The sequence below is a fragment of the Coregonus clupeaformis genome, chromosome 25, assembly GCF_020615455.1.
Source record: "Coregonus clupeaformis isolate EN_2021a chromosome 25, ASM2061545v1, whole genome shotgun sequence".
Lineage (NCBI taxonomy): Eukaryota > Metazoa > Chordata > Actinopteri > Salmoniformes > Salmonidae > Coregonus > Coregonus clupeaformis.
Window position 1 is genome coordinate 35,335,145 of NC_059216.1, and position 14,774 is coordinate 35,349,918.

The following is a 14,774-nucleotide window of genomic DNA, read 5'->3' on the forward strand; positions in this document are numbered from 1 at the left end:
TGCATCCTGTTTCCATTGATCATCCTTGAGATTATTTTACAACTTGATTAGAGTCCACCTGTGGTAAATTCAATTGATTGGACATGATTTGGAAAGGCACACACCTGTCTATATAAGGTCCCACAGTTGACAGTGCATGTCAGAGCAAAAACCAAGTCATGAGGTTGAAGGAATTGTCCGTAGAGCTTCGAGACAGGATTGTGTCAAGGCACAGATCTGGAGAAGGGTACCAAAAAATGTCTGCAGCATTGAAGGTCCCCAAGAACACAGTGGCCTCCATCATTCTTAAATGGAAGAAGTTTGTAACCACCAAGACTCTTCCTAGAGCTGGCCACCCGGCCAAACTGAGCAATCGGGGGAGAAGGGCCTTGGTCAGGGAGGTAACCAATAACCCGATGTCCACTCTCACAGAGCTCCAGAGTTCCTCTGTGGGGATGGGAGAACCTTCCAGAAGGACAACCATCTCTGCAGCACTCCACCAATCAGGCCTTTATGGTAGAGTGACCAGACGGAAGCCACTCCTCAGTAAAAGGCAGTCAGTGACAGCCCACTTGGAGTTTGCCAAAAGGCACCTAAAGCACTCTCAGACCATGAGAAACAAGATTCTCTGGTCTGATGAAACCAAGATTGAACTCTTTGGCCTGAATGCCAAGAGTCACGTCTGGAGGAAACCTGGCACTATCCCTATGGATAGTGCATGGTGGTGGCAGCATCACGCTGTGGGGATGTTTTTCAGCGGCAGGGACTGGGAGACTAGTCATCATCAAGAGAAAGATGAACGGAGCAAGGTACAGAGAGATCCTTGATGAAAACCTGCTCCAAAGCACTCAGGACCTCAGACTGTGGTGAAGGTTCACCTTCCAACAGGACAACGACCCTAAGCACACAGCCAAGACAAAGCAGGAGTGGCTTGGGGACAAGTCTCTGAATGTCCTTGAGAGGCCCAGCCAGTGCCCGGACTTGAACCCGATTGAACCTCTCTGGAGAGACCTGAAAATAGCTGTGCAGCGATGCTCCCCATACAACTTGACAGAGCTTGAGAGGATCTGCAGAGAAGAATGGGAGAAACTCTCCAAATACAGGTGTGCGAAGCTTGTAGCGTCAAACCCAAGAATAGGCTGTAATTGCTGCCAAAGGTGCTTTAACAAAGTACTGAGTAAAGGGTCTGAATACTTATGTAAATGTGATATTTTTAATTTTTAATAAATTAGCCAGTTTTTGCTTTGTTATTATGGGGTGTTGTGTGTATATTGATGAGGGGAAAAAAACTGTCAAGGGGTCTGAATACTTTCAGAATGCACTGTACTGTCCATCGTGTGAGGGACAAATTGCTCGAATGGCCCCAACAACACACGCAGACAATGGGATTCTGTGTCCTCTGCCTAGCTTCTCCCCACGTAGAACAAACTCTGCCAAGCGGTATTGTCTGTAAGACAATGACAAAAACGCTATTAGACTTTCATGGGCAATCGTTGTGTACTGTCTGTATTAGTACAGTAGCAGCACAATTAAGAATATGAGACATCGCACAGACACGTTAGCTAGCTAGCTAGCTACAACATACAGGTATAGGTACTCAAGACTATTAGTAATATGAGTCATAAAGCCAAAGTCATTCCTTTACTCTTCGTCATCATCATTTTTAAAACTCTGCATCTGTCACGGTTTACTAAGCCAGAACCCAGAAGCAGACCAGGACAAGGAGAGTTGAACGAAGGTGAGGGTTTATTACAGATTCAAAAAAGGTGCAGAATAATCCAGGGACAGAGCGGGCGGCGTGGATGAGTTGTTGAGGGTGCAGTTGTTGGTCCAGTGATGGCTCGGCAGCCGCCGACCATCAGGCAGAGGTAGGGTGAAGGTTCCGGACGAGTGACTGCAGATGGGACAAAAACGGAGGTAAGTAACCCAAAAACCAACAAGGTACAAAACAACAAAACTAACGCTAGACGCTCTAGGACTGATACTCTGACAAAACCTACTGTTCATGGCTAACGATCCGGCAGGAACTGGATGTTAGGCCAGAGCCTAAGAAGGGTGATGATCAGGACCAGGTGTGCAGATTGCTGATGGGATGCAGGTGCGGAAAACAAGAGCGCTCCCCGGAGCGTTCCCGAACCCTCGGGAAACTGGAGATTACGAACAGGAACACTCGTCACCAGACAGGACCCGACTCAGACAGCCGGGATCGTTACAGTACCCCCCCCTCCGACCGAACGCCACCGGGCGGACTCCCCGGAGCGCCAGGATGGAGGCGGTAGAAGTCACTGATGAGGTCCGCATCTAGGACCTGTCGCCGCGGAATCCAACTCCTCTCTTCAGGACCATACCCCTCCCAGTCCACGAGATACTGGAAACCCCGGCCCCGCCGTCTGGAATCCATGATGCGACGCACCGTGTAGGCAGGACCACCTCCGATCATCCGAGGAGGAGGAGGAGGAGGCGGAGGAGGCAACAGAGGACTGAGGAAGACAGGCTTGAGGCAGGAGACATGAAAGGTGGGATGGACTCTGAGCGTCCTCGGTAGTTTGAGTCGAACTGCCACTGGATTGATCACCTTCTCCACCACAAACGGACCAATGAACTTCGGTAACAACTTCCTAGACTCAGTCCGTAACGGAAGATCCCGTGTGGCCAACCAAACCCTATCTCCGATGGTATAGGTGGGAGCGGGGATCCGGCGACGATTCGCCTGGAGCTGATACCGGTCCGAAACTCTAAGGAGTGCCTTTCTGGCCCGATGCCAGGTCCGGTGGCAGCGACGAATATGGGCCTGAACAGAAGGCACTGAGAGCTCCTTCTCCTGAGAAGGAAACAGGGGAGGTTGGTAGCCATACAGGCACTGGAAGGGAGACATCCCAGTGGCAGATGTAGGAAGAGTATTGTGGGCATACTCAACCCAAGGCAACTGAGAGACCCAGGAGGTGGGGTTGGAAGAGACCAGACAGCGTAGCGTGGATTCCATCTTCTGGTTGGCTCTCTCCGCCTGACCATTGGATTGGGGGTGAAAACCAGATGTGAGACTGACTGTAGCTCCAATGGCCAAACAGAAGGACTTCCAGACAGCAGAGGTAAACTGCGGGCCACGGTCGGAAACGATATCACTGGGCAAACCGTGGACCCTGAAAACCTCCCTAACCAGGATCTCGGACGTCTCCGAGGCAGAGGGAAGCTTGGCAATTGGCACAAAGTGGGCGAACTTGCTGAATCTGTCCACGATAGTCAGAACGACCGTGTTCCCCTCAGAAGCGGGCAACCCAGTGACGAAGTCCAGGGCCAGATGCGACCATGGTCGCCGGGGAATAGGAAGGGGGTGAAGTAGTCCAGAGCTGGGCCGATTGGTACTCTTATTCTGCGCACACACTGGACAGGCAGCAACAAAACCCCGAGTATCCTCGGCCATGGCAGGCCACCAAAACGTCTGCGAAGAAACGCCATTGTCCGAGCCACGCCAGGGTGACAAGCCATCTTGCTGGCGTGGGACCATTTGAGGACAGCAGGACGAACCGACTCAGGCACAAACAACCGACCGGGTGGACCGTTACCGGGACCGGGCTGAGTCCGAAGGGCCGCCAGCACCTCCTCCTCAATCTTCCACATAACTGCTCCCACGACGCAGTTCCGGGGGAGAATTGTCTCGGTCTTGGACCCACTCTCCTCCGTCTTGGAGAACATCCGGGACAAGGCGTCCGCCTTGCCGTTCTTAGATCCAGGTCGGAACGTCAGGAAAAACTTGAATCGTCCGAAAAACAACGCCCACCTGGCCTGACGGGAGTTGAGACGTTTAGCCGATTGCACGTAAGCAAGATTCTTGTGGTCAGTCCAGACAATAAACGGTTGCTCCGCCCCCTCCAACCAGTGGCGCCACTCCTCCAAGGCAAGTTTCACCGCGAGAAGCTCCCGGTTACCCACATCGTAATTCCTCTCCGCAGGCGAAAGGCGACGAGAGTAGTAGGCGCAGGGATGGAGTTTACTGTCCGTGGAGCATCGCTGCGACAGGATGGCGCCAACTCCCACATCAGACGCGTCCCACTTCAACGACGAACTGACGGGCCGTGTCCGGTTGAGAGAGAATCGGTGCGTTGGTGAATCGCCTCTTCAAATCCAGAAACGCACGATCCGCCTCCGGATTCCACTTGAAGGTCCTGATACTGGAAGTCAAGGCAGTTAATGGAGCGGCCACACGGCTGTAATCCCGGATGAATCTGCGGTAGAAATTCGCAAACCCCAAAAATCTCTGGAGCTGCAATCTCGTACCGGGCTGGGCCCATTCCAGAACCGCTCTAACCTTCTCCTGGTCCATCCTAATCTCTCCCCCGGAGATGATGTACCCGAGAAAGGATGTCGTGTGGGCGTGAAACTCGCACTTCTCGGCCTTCACGAACAGGCGATTCTCCAACAACCGCTGCAGAACCTGCCGGACATGCTGGACGTGGTCGGAAGGTTCCTTCGAGAAGATCAGAATGTCATCCAGGTAAACAAACACAAAGAGACCGATCATATCTCTCAGGACGTCGTTCACCATACTCTGGAATACCGCTGGAGCATTGGTCAGTCCAAACGGCATCACCTGATACTCGAAGTGACCCATCGGTGTATTGAAACCCGTCAACCACTCGTCCCCCTCTCTGATCCGGACCAGGTGATACGCATTGCGTAGGTCTAGCTTGGTGAACACCGTAGCACCCTGTAAGGAGTCGAAGGCAGAACTCATCAAGGGCAGGGGATACTTGTTCTTGACCGTGATGTCATTCAACCCCCGATAATCAATACACGGTCGAAGAGAGCCATCCTTCTTACCCACAAAGAAGAATCCTGCCCCCAGGGGTGATGACGAGGGACGAACGAGACCAGCAGCTAGGGACTCCTTGATGTAGGTCTCCAACGCCTCACGTTCAGGTCGGGAGATACTGTATAACCTTCCCTTGGGGTAGACAGCTCCAGGGACCAGGTTGATGGCACAATCATATGGTCGGTGGGGAGGGAGTGACAGAGCCTTCTGCTTACTGAAAACTTCCCCCAAATCGTGATATGTCTCGGGAACCAGGGACAAATCTGGGGGTTTAGCCTCAATCACCTGACTGGGAACCGAATGGGGGCAGGCAGTCTTGAGACAGTTAGCATGACAATCAAGGCTCCAACTCGTTACCTTGCCCGTCACCCAATCGAACGTGGGATTGTGTTCCTTCAGCCAGGGGTATCCAAGGACCAGAGGAACATGGGAAGACGGCAGAATGAAGAATGAAATCATCTCAGAATGATTCCCCGACAACCGCATCTTAACCGGTTCAGTCCTCATCGTGATACGTGCCAGACTACTGCCGTTCAGAGTGGTCGCTTCAATGGCTTCCGGCAATTGCTCCTTGGAAAGCCCCAGCTGTTCCACCAACTCGGCATCAAGAAAGCTTCCATCGGCACCTGAATCGATAAAAGCGTTAAGCGCTAAGCTCTGATTCCTGTTCACAAGGGTAGCCGGGAAACGGGGTCTGACAGAGGTACTGAGAGGTTGAAACTGGCTCGCTAAAAGTCCTCCCAACTTTAGCGAGCCGGGCAGTTTGACGACCGCCGGGAACAAGTGGAGATGTAATGTCCCGAGCTACCACAGTAGAGGCAGCAGTTGGTCTTACGTCTATGTTGACGCTCCTCCTTGGTTAACCCGTGCCGCCCCACTTGCATGGGTTCAGAATCGGGAGAGAGGACCTCTCCACTAATCCATTGTGGTGGAGAATGATCGACGTGTTCTGGTCCACCACCCGACCCGACTGGGAACTGAGAAGCTGATCGATTGGACGGACCCCATTGCTTCTCCCTCCTTCGCTCTCGGACTCGATTATCCACCCGAATAGACAAGGCTACCAAGCTGTCCAGGTCACTAGGCTCCGGATAGGAGATCAACTCATCCTTGAGCTGCTCCGACAGACCCTGGTAAAAGGCCGCTTGCAGAGACTCCTCGTTCCACCCACTCTCCACCGCCAACGTCTTGAACTCGATCACGAAGTCGGCCACGCTGCGAGTTCCTTGGTGAAGCGAAAACAGGCGCCTAGCTGCGTCCCTCCCTCGGACGGAATGGTCGAAGAGCTTCCTCATCTCGGCCGTGAACCCCTGGTATGAAGCCATGCAGGGGTCTTGTCGTTCCCAAACGGCTGAAGCCCACTCCAGCGCTCGACCACGCAGCAACGCAATCACAAAGGCTATCCTAGCCTTGTCTGTGGCATAAGAGTAGGGCTGTAGATCGAACACTAATCCACACTGCATAAGGAAGGAACGGCATCTTCCCAGCTCCCCCTCATATCTATCCGGCGTCGGAACCTCGGGCTCACGGAAGGACACAGCTCCAGAAGCGGCAGGCGAGATGGGTGAAACCGGTAGTGGATCCTCCACCGGAAACTTGCGTTGGTTCTGGACCTCCGTCAGACCGGTAGAAAGGTTCCGAACTGACAACGCGATCTCCTGTAGTACCGTGCTATGATGGCCCAACATCTTCTCCTGATGGGTAATGGCATGGCGAACAGAGTCCAGGTCCGCTGGGTTCATTACTGGCCGGATCGTTCTGTCACGGTTTACTAAGCCAGAACCCAGAAGCAGACCAGGACAAGGAGAGTTGAACGAAGGTGAGGGTTTATTACAGATTCAAAAAAGGTGCAGAATAATCCAGGGACAGAGCGGGCGGCGTGGATGAGTTGTTGAGGGTGCAGTTGTTGGTCCAGTGATGGCTCGGCAGCCGCCGACCATCAGGCAGAGGTAGGGTGAAGGTTCCGGACGAGTGACTGCAGATGGGACAAAAACGGAGGTAAGTAACCCAAAAACCAACAAGGTACAAAACAACAAAACTAACGCTAGACGCTCTAGGACTGATACTCTGACAAAACCTACTGTTCATGGCTAACGATCCGGCAGGAACTGGATGTTAGGCCAGAGCCTAAGAAGGGTGATGATCAGGACCAGGTGTGCAGATTGCTGATGGGATGCAGGTGCGGAAAACAAGAGCGCTCCCCGGAGCGTTCCCGAACCCTCGGGAAACTGGAGATTACGAACAGGAACACTCGTCACCAGACAGGACCCGACTCAGACAGCCGGGATCGTTACAGCATCGTTGGGAAAGGCTTGTAAGCAAGAATTTCACGGTAAAGTCTACACCAGTTGTATTCGGTGCATGTGACATACAATTTAATTTGGTAGGCTACAGTACATTTTGGGTATAGCAAACAAAGCTAACTAGCTAAACCTGGCTAGCTTGGCTTGTAGTAGTACTAGCAAGTCCCGTTATGGCCGACTCTGTCACAAAATTTTACTGTACTAAACAACACTGCCTTGTGTAAAAAGAGAGCTTATATTGCTAGCTATCGACAGCAAAAGCACTTCCTCGTTTGTAATCTTGGAGGTTCTGAAGAACGTCTACAGCACCCCTCTATCCAAATGTGCATTGAAACTTTGATGGTCTGTCACACACACACAATCCATGGTGTTTGCAATGACCCTCTCCAGTAAGAACTGTCCGCAATCTAATTTGTTGTAGCACAGACATTCCTCTTCTGTCGGCATGGCTGGACAGCACCTGCATAGGCACCACCAGTCGGAGTCTGACCGTGGCACCCCAGGATCAGGAGCAATGGCGGCAGCTGCCTAAACCAGATGGACCAGGGGGGCAAGTGACACAATTCTTGTTCAGTCTCACAATTCTTGTTCTCGCTGTCTCAACTTATCTTTAGTGTATTCTGTCTCAAATTAATAGGGCTGTATGTCCCTAGGTAAAATAACATCAAAAAAATGTTTTGTTGTCCAGCTCTTCTTGGAAAGAGGAATCATCAGAAGCATCCATTGTAATTATTTAGCAATCTCGGATAGACAGTGCACGGTAACATAGCTCCCGTGTACCGACCCCATTTTGAAAAGCTCGCTTTCGAGTGTGGGAACATAATTGGACAAGGAAGTAGGGCTCCCATCAGGATGTAGTCTTTACAAATAAAGGGAAAATGAGTCAGCCTAGATATCCTGCAATGTTGTGGCAGATAAAAACAAGTCCAATGGCTCTGTTGAACAAGGACAACCATATCTACTCGCTGCTAGCGTGATCGCGCAATCGGTGAAACACAAAGCCCAATGTTTTTACAAAACATGACTCCATTAATGTTTTGATCAGACAGCAGGCTCAATCAACCGATGATGTCATTTGAACTCTCCCGGGGCAAAAAATAAATAATTACCACTATGGTGCACAATTATGTCTGAAACACCTCTCATCACTCATCATTATGTAGCCCCCTGTAGCTCAGTTGGTAGAGCATGGTGCTTGCAACGCCAGGGTTGTGGGTTCGTTTCCCAAGGGGGGCCAGTATGAAAATGTATGCACTCACTAACTGTAAGTTGCTCTGGATAAGAGTGTCTGCTGAAATGACTAAAATGTAAAAAAAAAAAAAAAAAAGTAGGGAGACTGGAAAGACACCTGAAATAGTGTCTAGCTGTGAAGTTTCCCTTTAATATTGGATTCCAATTGCCATTATCGCCAAATCAAGACATGGGAATGGTTACAGAAATGGTACCGCAACACTCCGCAACCAGGTATAAAGCAGTCTTAGCTATAATATTATTAATGTCTATCTAGAGAACACAGGCACTGCTCCCTCTGGTAGCTAGCTAGCTACTAGAGTTAGCTGGCTAGCTAGCTAGGATAATGTTATTGCTGTAACAACTAACAGACAATAGCTAACTGCATTCAAAGTTAGTAACTAGCTAGCTACGAGCATTATTTGACTGTAATAAACTGGGATTTTTTAAAGAAATTGCAGGTTAGCTAGCCGTTTTGGCAAGTTAGCTAGTTAGCTAGCTAGTTAGCTAGCAATCTAGCTTGCAAGCTAGTTCGTTTTTGCTAGCAAAGATGCTAGGACTAACATTAGATAGCTAGGCTAGCAGTACCATAAAGCCAGGAAAATAAGTGGCTATTGAATGTTATTTCTTTTTTATATTGAGGCAATCCTCAGGGCACTCCAATTAGGATGACATTACCCCATTCATAGACGAGATCTACTTTTAGCGCCTATTAATGAAGGTATATTCTTCCCGGGGGACTTTTGTTAAGAGTCCTGACGCTTGGTCTGAACGTGTACACACATAGCTTGCGGTACAGTTTTGGAAACATAAGGAACATATCTTTCATATCAGCGAGAATTAATTTCCTAAAAACAAAAGGTTAAATTACTACACACCTTTATAGGGTTAGGGTTAGTGTTATCTATGTAGCATGCTCCGAACACCTGTGTGTAACTTAAAAATACTGTCGGCTGCAACTGTGTTAAAGCCGGTTAAAACAGTGTGCGTTAAGTGTATATTTTGTGAAATTATTTTGATGTGAAATGAAAGTAAAGGGCTTTATGTTTCTACAACCATATCGTAATTGAGAATCGATTTACGTTTAGATGGAGTATTTGGCTGTTTTGGCTGCCAGAGCCAGTCTACCTCTAAAAATAAAATAAGGTCCTTGGACCTTAAGGAGTAACGGTAGGCTCGCCTACACTCCTTAAGAGTACATTCTTGGGCTAGGATGTCATGAGACTACCACCAATTCTACATGTGTTGGCTGAGCAATTCCCAGCTGAATCAGATACCAGAGTACAACATGGTCTGTGGATGATACGATGAGCTGCTACAGATCTCAACAACAACACCAGAGCCACTGCAACGGCATGAACAAGATGGATGAATGAGCTATCCATGAATTAAAAATGTTTGTTTGTCCAACAGCTTTTAGACTATATGGTAATGTCCTATGAGTTATATGTATTATAAACGAATATTCAAATTCTGTTATTGTGATAATGATGCAGTTGAATGCCAAAAACAATGGAGATTGGAGTAAGAGAGACTTAAAAGGTGAGTTATTCCCATTAAGACTTGGACAGACCAGTTCCACATCCTAAAATATTCACAAGGATTTTGATGCATATTATTTCTGTCAAGCCATTTTTCACATACATTATCACAATTGTAATGTGTGTCACAGTTCTCAAAATAAATAGTAATTATTAAAGTGATTGGTACTCACATGCAGCACATAAGCAATAGACTGGCAGTAGGGAGTATATGAAATGTAAATGCTTTAAGTTGTGTGATTTTATTAAAACCAGTTGACTTTCATTGCTTATACACCACACTCAGTTTATCTTCTCAAAAAGCTAAGGTGGCATGCCAGAGACAGGTTAGTTTATACAATGTGAACCAATCCATACAGTTTTAAATGCAGTACCGTTTAGAACATTTGAGACTTACAATAAAGAGAGTGGGGCTTTAACAATGGTGAGGTGTGAGTGTCAGGATAATTATGTCTCAGGCTGGACATATTGGCAGTCGGGATCTTTAGTCTCCACCGAGTGTTGTTAATTAGACACATGCCAATAGGCTCTTTGGAAGGGTTGCCAGAAAAAATACTTTATTGAGAGCAACAAACAAATGTAAACGCCTGGAGCTTGCTAAACGGCATTGGCAGTTGGATTGGAACCAAGTGCTATGATCATAAGAGACGAAAATAGAGGTGGGTTTGGCGTCGAAATAAGGATGCATATGAGGAAAGAACCTCATACCTACTGAAAAATATGGTGGTGGATATTTGATGTTATGGGGTTGTTTTGCTTCCACTGGTCCTGGGGCCCTTGTTAAAATCAACAGCAACCTTTATTTAACTAGGCAAGTCAGTTAAGAACAAATTATTATTTACAATGACAGCCTACACCAAGTACCTGAACATTTTAGCCAAAAATCTGGTTCCCTCCTGAAACTTTGGATCTTGTGGATCTTCCAGAAAAACAATGACCCAAGCGCACATCAAATTCCACAAAGAAATGGTTAATTGAACACAAAAACAACATTTTGCAATGGCTATCTCCCCATTAAAAACCTGTGGTTTGAATTGAAGAGGGCAGTCCATAAGGGCAGATGAAGGATATCAAGGATCTGGAAAGATTCTGTATGGCGGAATGATCTAAGATCCCTCCCAATGTGTTCTCCAACTCATAAAACATTTTAGAAAAAGGCTCAGTGCCGTTAATCTCGCAAGGTGAGGTTTTGAAATGTATTGAAAACATGGGTGTCAATAATTTTTACCGCTACCTTTTTGAGAAAAAAAGTATTACTTATTAAACTAAATCTCTTTATCTGATCAATCATATTAGTATAAAATAATATAATTTCCCTTTTTTTTAGCTCAGTATTTGAATTATTTAGTAATTTTTGCTAATCTTTATCAAGGGAGTCAATAATTTCGTACCCCACTGTAGATTCTATTGATTCTATTTCTGAGGTCCACTCACCTTGCATGGCAGACTGATCTCAAACAGGTCCAGTCGGTTGTTGTTCCAATGTTGGATGATGTCAGCTAATCTCTGCCACTCTTCCTTCCTCGCCATGTCCAGTCAACCGAGTAAATACTAAAGTAACAGTCTTATATCTTCAAAATGATCCTTGTTTTTGGACACAATCTTCAGCCAGTGCACTATTCTGCATAACCTATAGCGATGACAGGAGTGCTCTGAATGCCTATACATAATAATGTCTTCAGCGGTCCCTGGGATCCCACCCCTGTTAGTGACAGGTCATCACACCCTTGTTATGTGTGGCAGTGAAAGCAATAGACTGGCCTCTTAATCAAATTATCATACTGTATCTGCAACCCAGATGACTTGATTCCATAATAATACATATTGCATTTCCTGGGTAAAGTATTATAGCATAAAAACATCAACAATAACAGCAACATCACCCAAGTATATGGGCCCATAACTATCGTTTTTACTGTAAAGGTGGGCGGTGTCCTAGTTAATTTCATAGTCAACTAGTTTGGGTATTCTGGTATGGGGTGTAGGCCTATAAAAAGTGGAAAGACCCCTACACCCCTGTGGTTTCTGGTACGCCCCTGTACAAGCCTTAACATCAAAGTGTTTGATGCAGATACTGTGCACAAGCGGCTGACATCTGGTGCAGTGTACAGAGTGAAATCATTGAGATGAATCATGAAGATACTGTAGTTGCATGATTTATAGGCTATGGGTTTACCCTGAACCCTAAAACTCTGCACCAGCTTGCTACAGTATGTATGAGTGCATTCGACCCTCCTTTAATGGGGTCCAGGAAGTGATTACGCTTGAGTGGATTCCACTTCTCATGCATATCTGTGATTTCCACCAGAATGTATGTTTACAGGTCTTCAATCCAGCCCATTCAACCAGATCATTAATGTAGGGCAGCTTTTGTTACTGCTCTTGACGCTTCCAGGAGCAACTCACAATGGAACAAAGACCCTAATATACATGAACAACCAATTACATTTTCTTTAAAAAAACAATAAATGCTATTGTCGTCTGGATGTTGAAAATGCTATTATATTCCATCATTCCATCAGTAGTATTTTTCAAATAGTTTTACAGTACAAAATACTTTCAATACCATGTTTATTGTCATTATAAAATAGTGAGCATTAAACAAACAATTCTTATGGTATGAAACAAATATTTCATGATGTAATAATCGTTGTTTGAAAGACAAAAGTGTTTCTTTTTTGCTCCTCTCTTCTCTTCCTAGTCTACATGTCAATTATTCCTCCCAAGACTTCCTTTCAAGTGTTTTCCTTTTGAGTTTTGTTTGTATCTCCTCCTGGTAACACAAAATGGGCATATTAAGCGACTAATCACAGTAAAATTGCCATGAAATATTAATAATTAGAAAATGTTAATTTAGATGTTCAATACTGCATTTATTGCTAAAATAAATAAAGAACAAATACAAAACTAAAGCTAAATAAATAGAAATACAACTGTAAAGTACCATAGAGAAAGAGTGGCAGTTCCTGCCAGATACTGGCCAGTCTGTAGAGCAGGAAAGGGGAAACTATAGCTCACATGTTACTCCCTGAAGAGCACACAGACACGCCCAGGTCCATGTCAAATACAACTGTAAAGTACCATAGAGAAAGAGTAGCAGTTCCTGCCAGATACTGGCCAGTCTGTAGAGCAGGAAAGGGGAAACTATAGCTCACATGTTACTCCCTGAAGAGCACACAGACACGCCCAGGTCCATGTCAAATACAACTGTAAAGTACCATAGAGAAAGAGTAGCAGTTCCTGCCAGATACTGGCCAGTCTGTAGAGCAGGAAAGGGGAAACTATAGCTCACATGTTACTGCCTGAAGAGCACACAGACACGCCCAGGTCCATGTCAAATACAACTGTAAAGTACCATAGAGAAAGAGGGGCATTTCCTGCCAGATACTGGCCAGTCTGTAGAGCAGGAAAGGGGAAACTATAGCTCACATGTTACTGCCTGAAGAGCACACAGACACACCCAGGTCCATGTCAAATACAACTGGATATTAGTCTTGATATACAGTACACTACATCATATCGATATGACATGTTTTGTTTGTTTACACGATGTATGCAGTATAGTACCTTATTATTGTATGTTACTGTGTGTATTACTACCAGTATGTAATCCAGGTTGTGAAAACATTAGAATTGAGCAGCATTAATGAGTTTGATTTTATTATTACCTGAGAGGTGTTGGATACAGCTCAGAGTTGGCAAAGTTCAGTCTCGATTCCAATGGCAACAGATAGACTCCCAATGATCACTATGGCTTTCTTCAGCCACACATAGTCTGTAGGAAGCAGAATGGTCACCCCAAGTTCTTGACATGGACCTGGGTGTGTCTGTGTGCTCTTCAGGCTTTAATTAATAATTAATATTAAAAGTTCTTTATGATGGGATTGTCTCCTGTAATCCCCAGGCGTGGAACCAGCCCTTGAAAAACAACAGTGCTCGTGAACCTTAGAGAGAGAGCAGGGGAAAGTAAATTTGGAATGTTGCCCATGATAGAGACATGGTGATGTTTTGGAATTGATCTGAGGACTTTGTGTACTGGTGCAGTCTTTTTATGCATGCGCCACAGCACAGCATGCCACACTTACCTGGGTCAAAATCAGTGAGAAAATGGCACAAAATAATTACAATTATTTTTCCCTAGGTGATTTTGACCCAGGCGAGTGCAGCATGCTGTATGTAGCCTTCTTACACCTAACTGGCACATCAATCGTAATTTTACATTTATAAAACAGTATTTGAGTAGAAGCGTGAACATTGTGCACATTCCATTTCTAATTTGTTTGCCGCACTAATGAATACATGCCAGAGCCATTGGTCTGTCTGTCCAAGCAGCACCCAGTTGGCATGTCTCTTACCAGGCGTAGATCAGGATCAGGGTGTTCCTCCTCATGTTGGGTGTTTCTCCTCAATGATGGATGACTTATCTCTGCCTCCTGCTTCTCAAGGTCGCTGGGCCAGACGGAATACCAGGGTGCGTTCTCAAAGCATGTGCAGACCTGCTGGCAAGTGTCTTCACTGACATTTTCAATCTCTCCTTGTCCCAGTCTGTAATCCCAACATGTTTCAAGCTGATCACCATTGTCCCTGTTCCCAAGAACGCCAAAGTAAATGCCTAAATGACTATCGCCCTGCAGCACTCAAATCTGTAATTATGAAGTGCTTTGAAGGGCTGGTCATGACACACATCAACACCATCACACCATCATCCCAGAAACCCTGGACCCACTCCAATTTGCATACCTCCCCAACAGATCCACAGATGACGCTATCTCAATTGTACTTCAGACTTCCCTCTCCCACCTGGACAAGGGGGGAAATAATTATGTGAGAATGCTGTTCATAGACTACAGCTCAGCGTTCAACACCATAGTCCCCTCCAAACTCATCACCAAGCTGGGGACCCTGGGACTG

The 14,774-nt window shown here is 46.5% G+C and overlaps 1 protein-coding gene across 1 annotated transcript in view; it reads right to left on the reverse strand.

The window, feature by feature from the left end:
* LOC121538941 (afadin-like) overlaps nt 1-11,502 on the reverse strand; it is a 55,890-nt gene extending 44,388 nt beyond the window's left edge. The window contains exon 1 of the mRNA XM_041847099.1: nt 11,298-11,502. Within this exon, the coding sequence (XP_041703033.1) occupies nt 11,298-11,393 (96 nt within the window). The 5' untranslated portion in view covers nt 11,394-11,502. The remainder of the gene's footprint in view (nt 1-11,297) is intronic.
* Nucleotides 11,503-14,774: the final 3,272 nt, after the last annotated feature.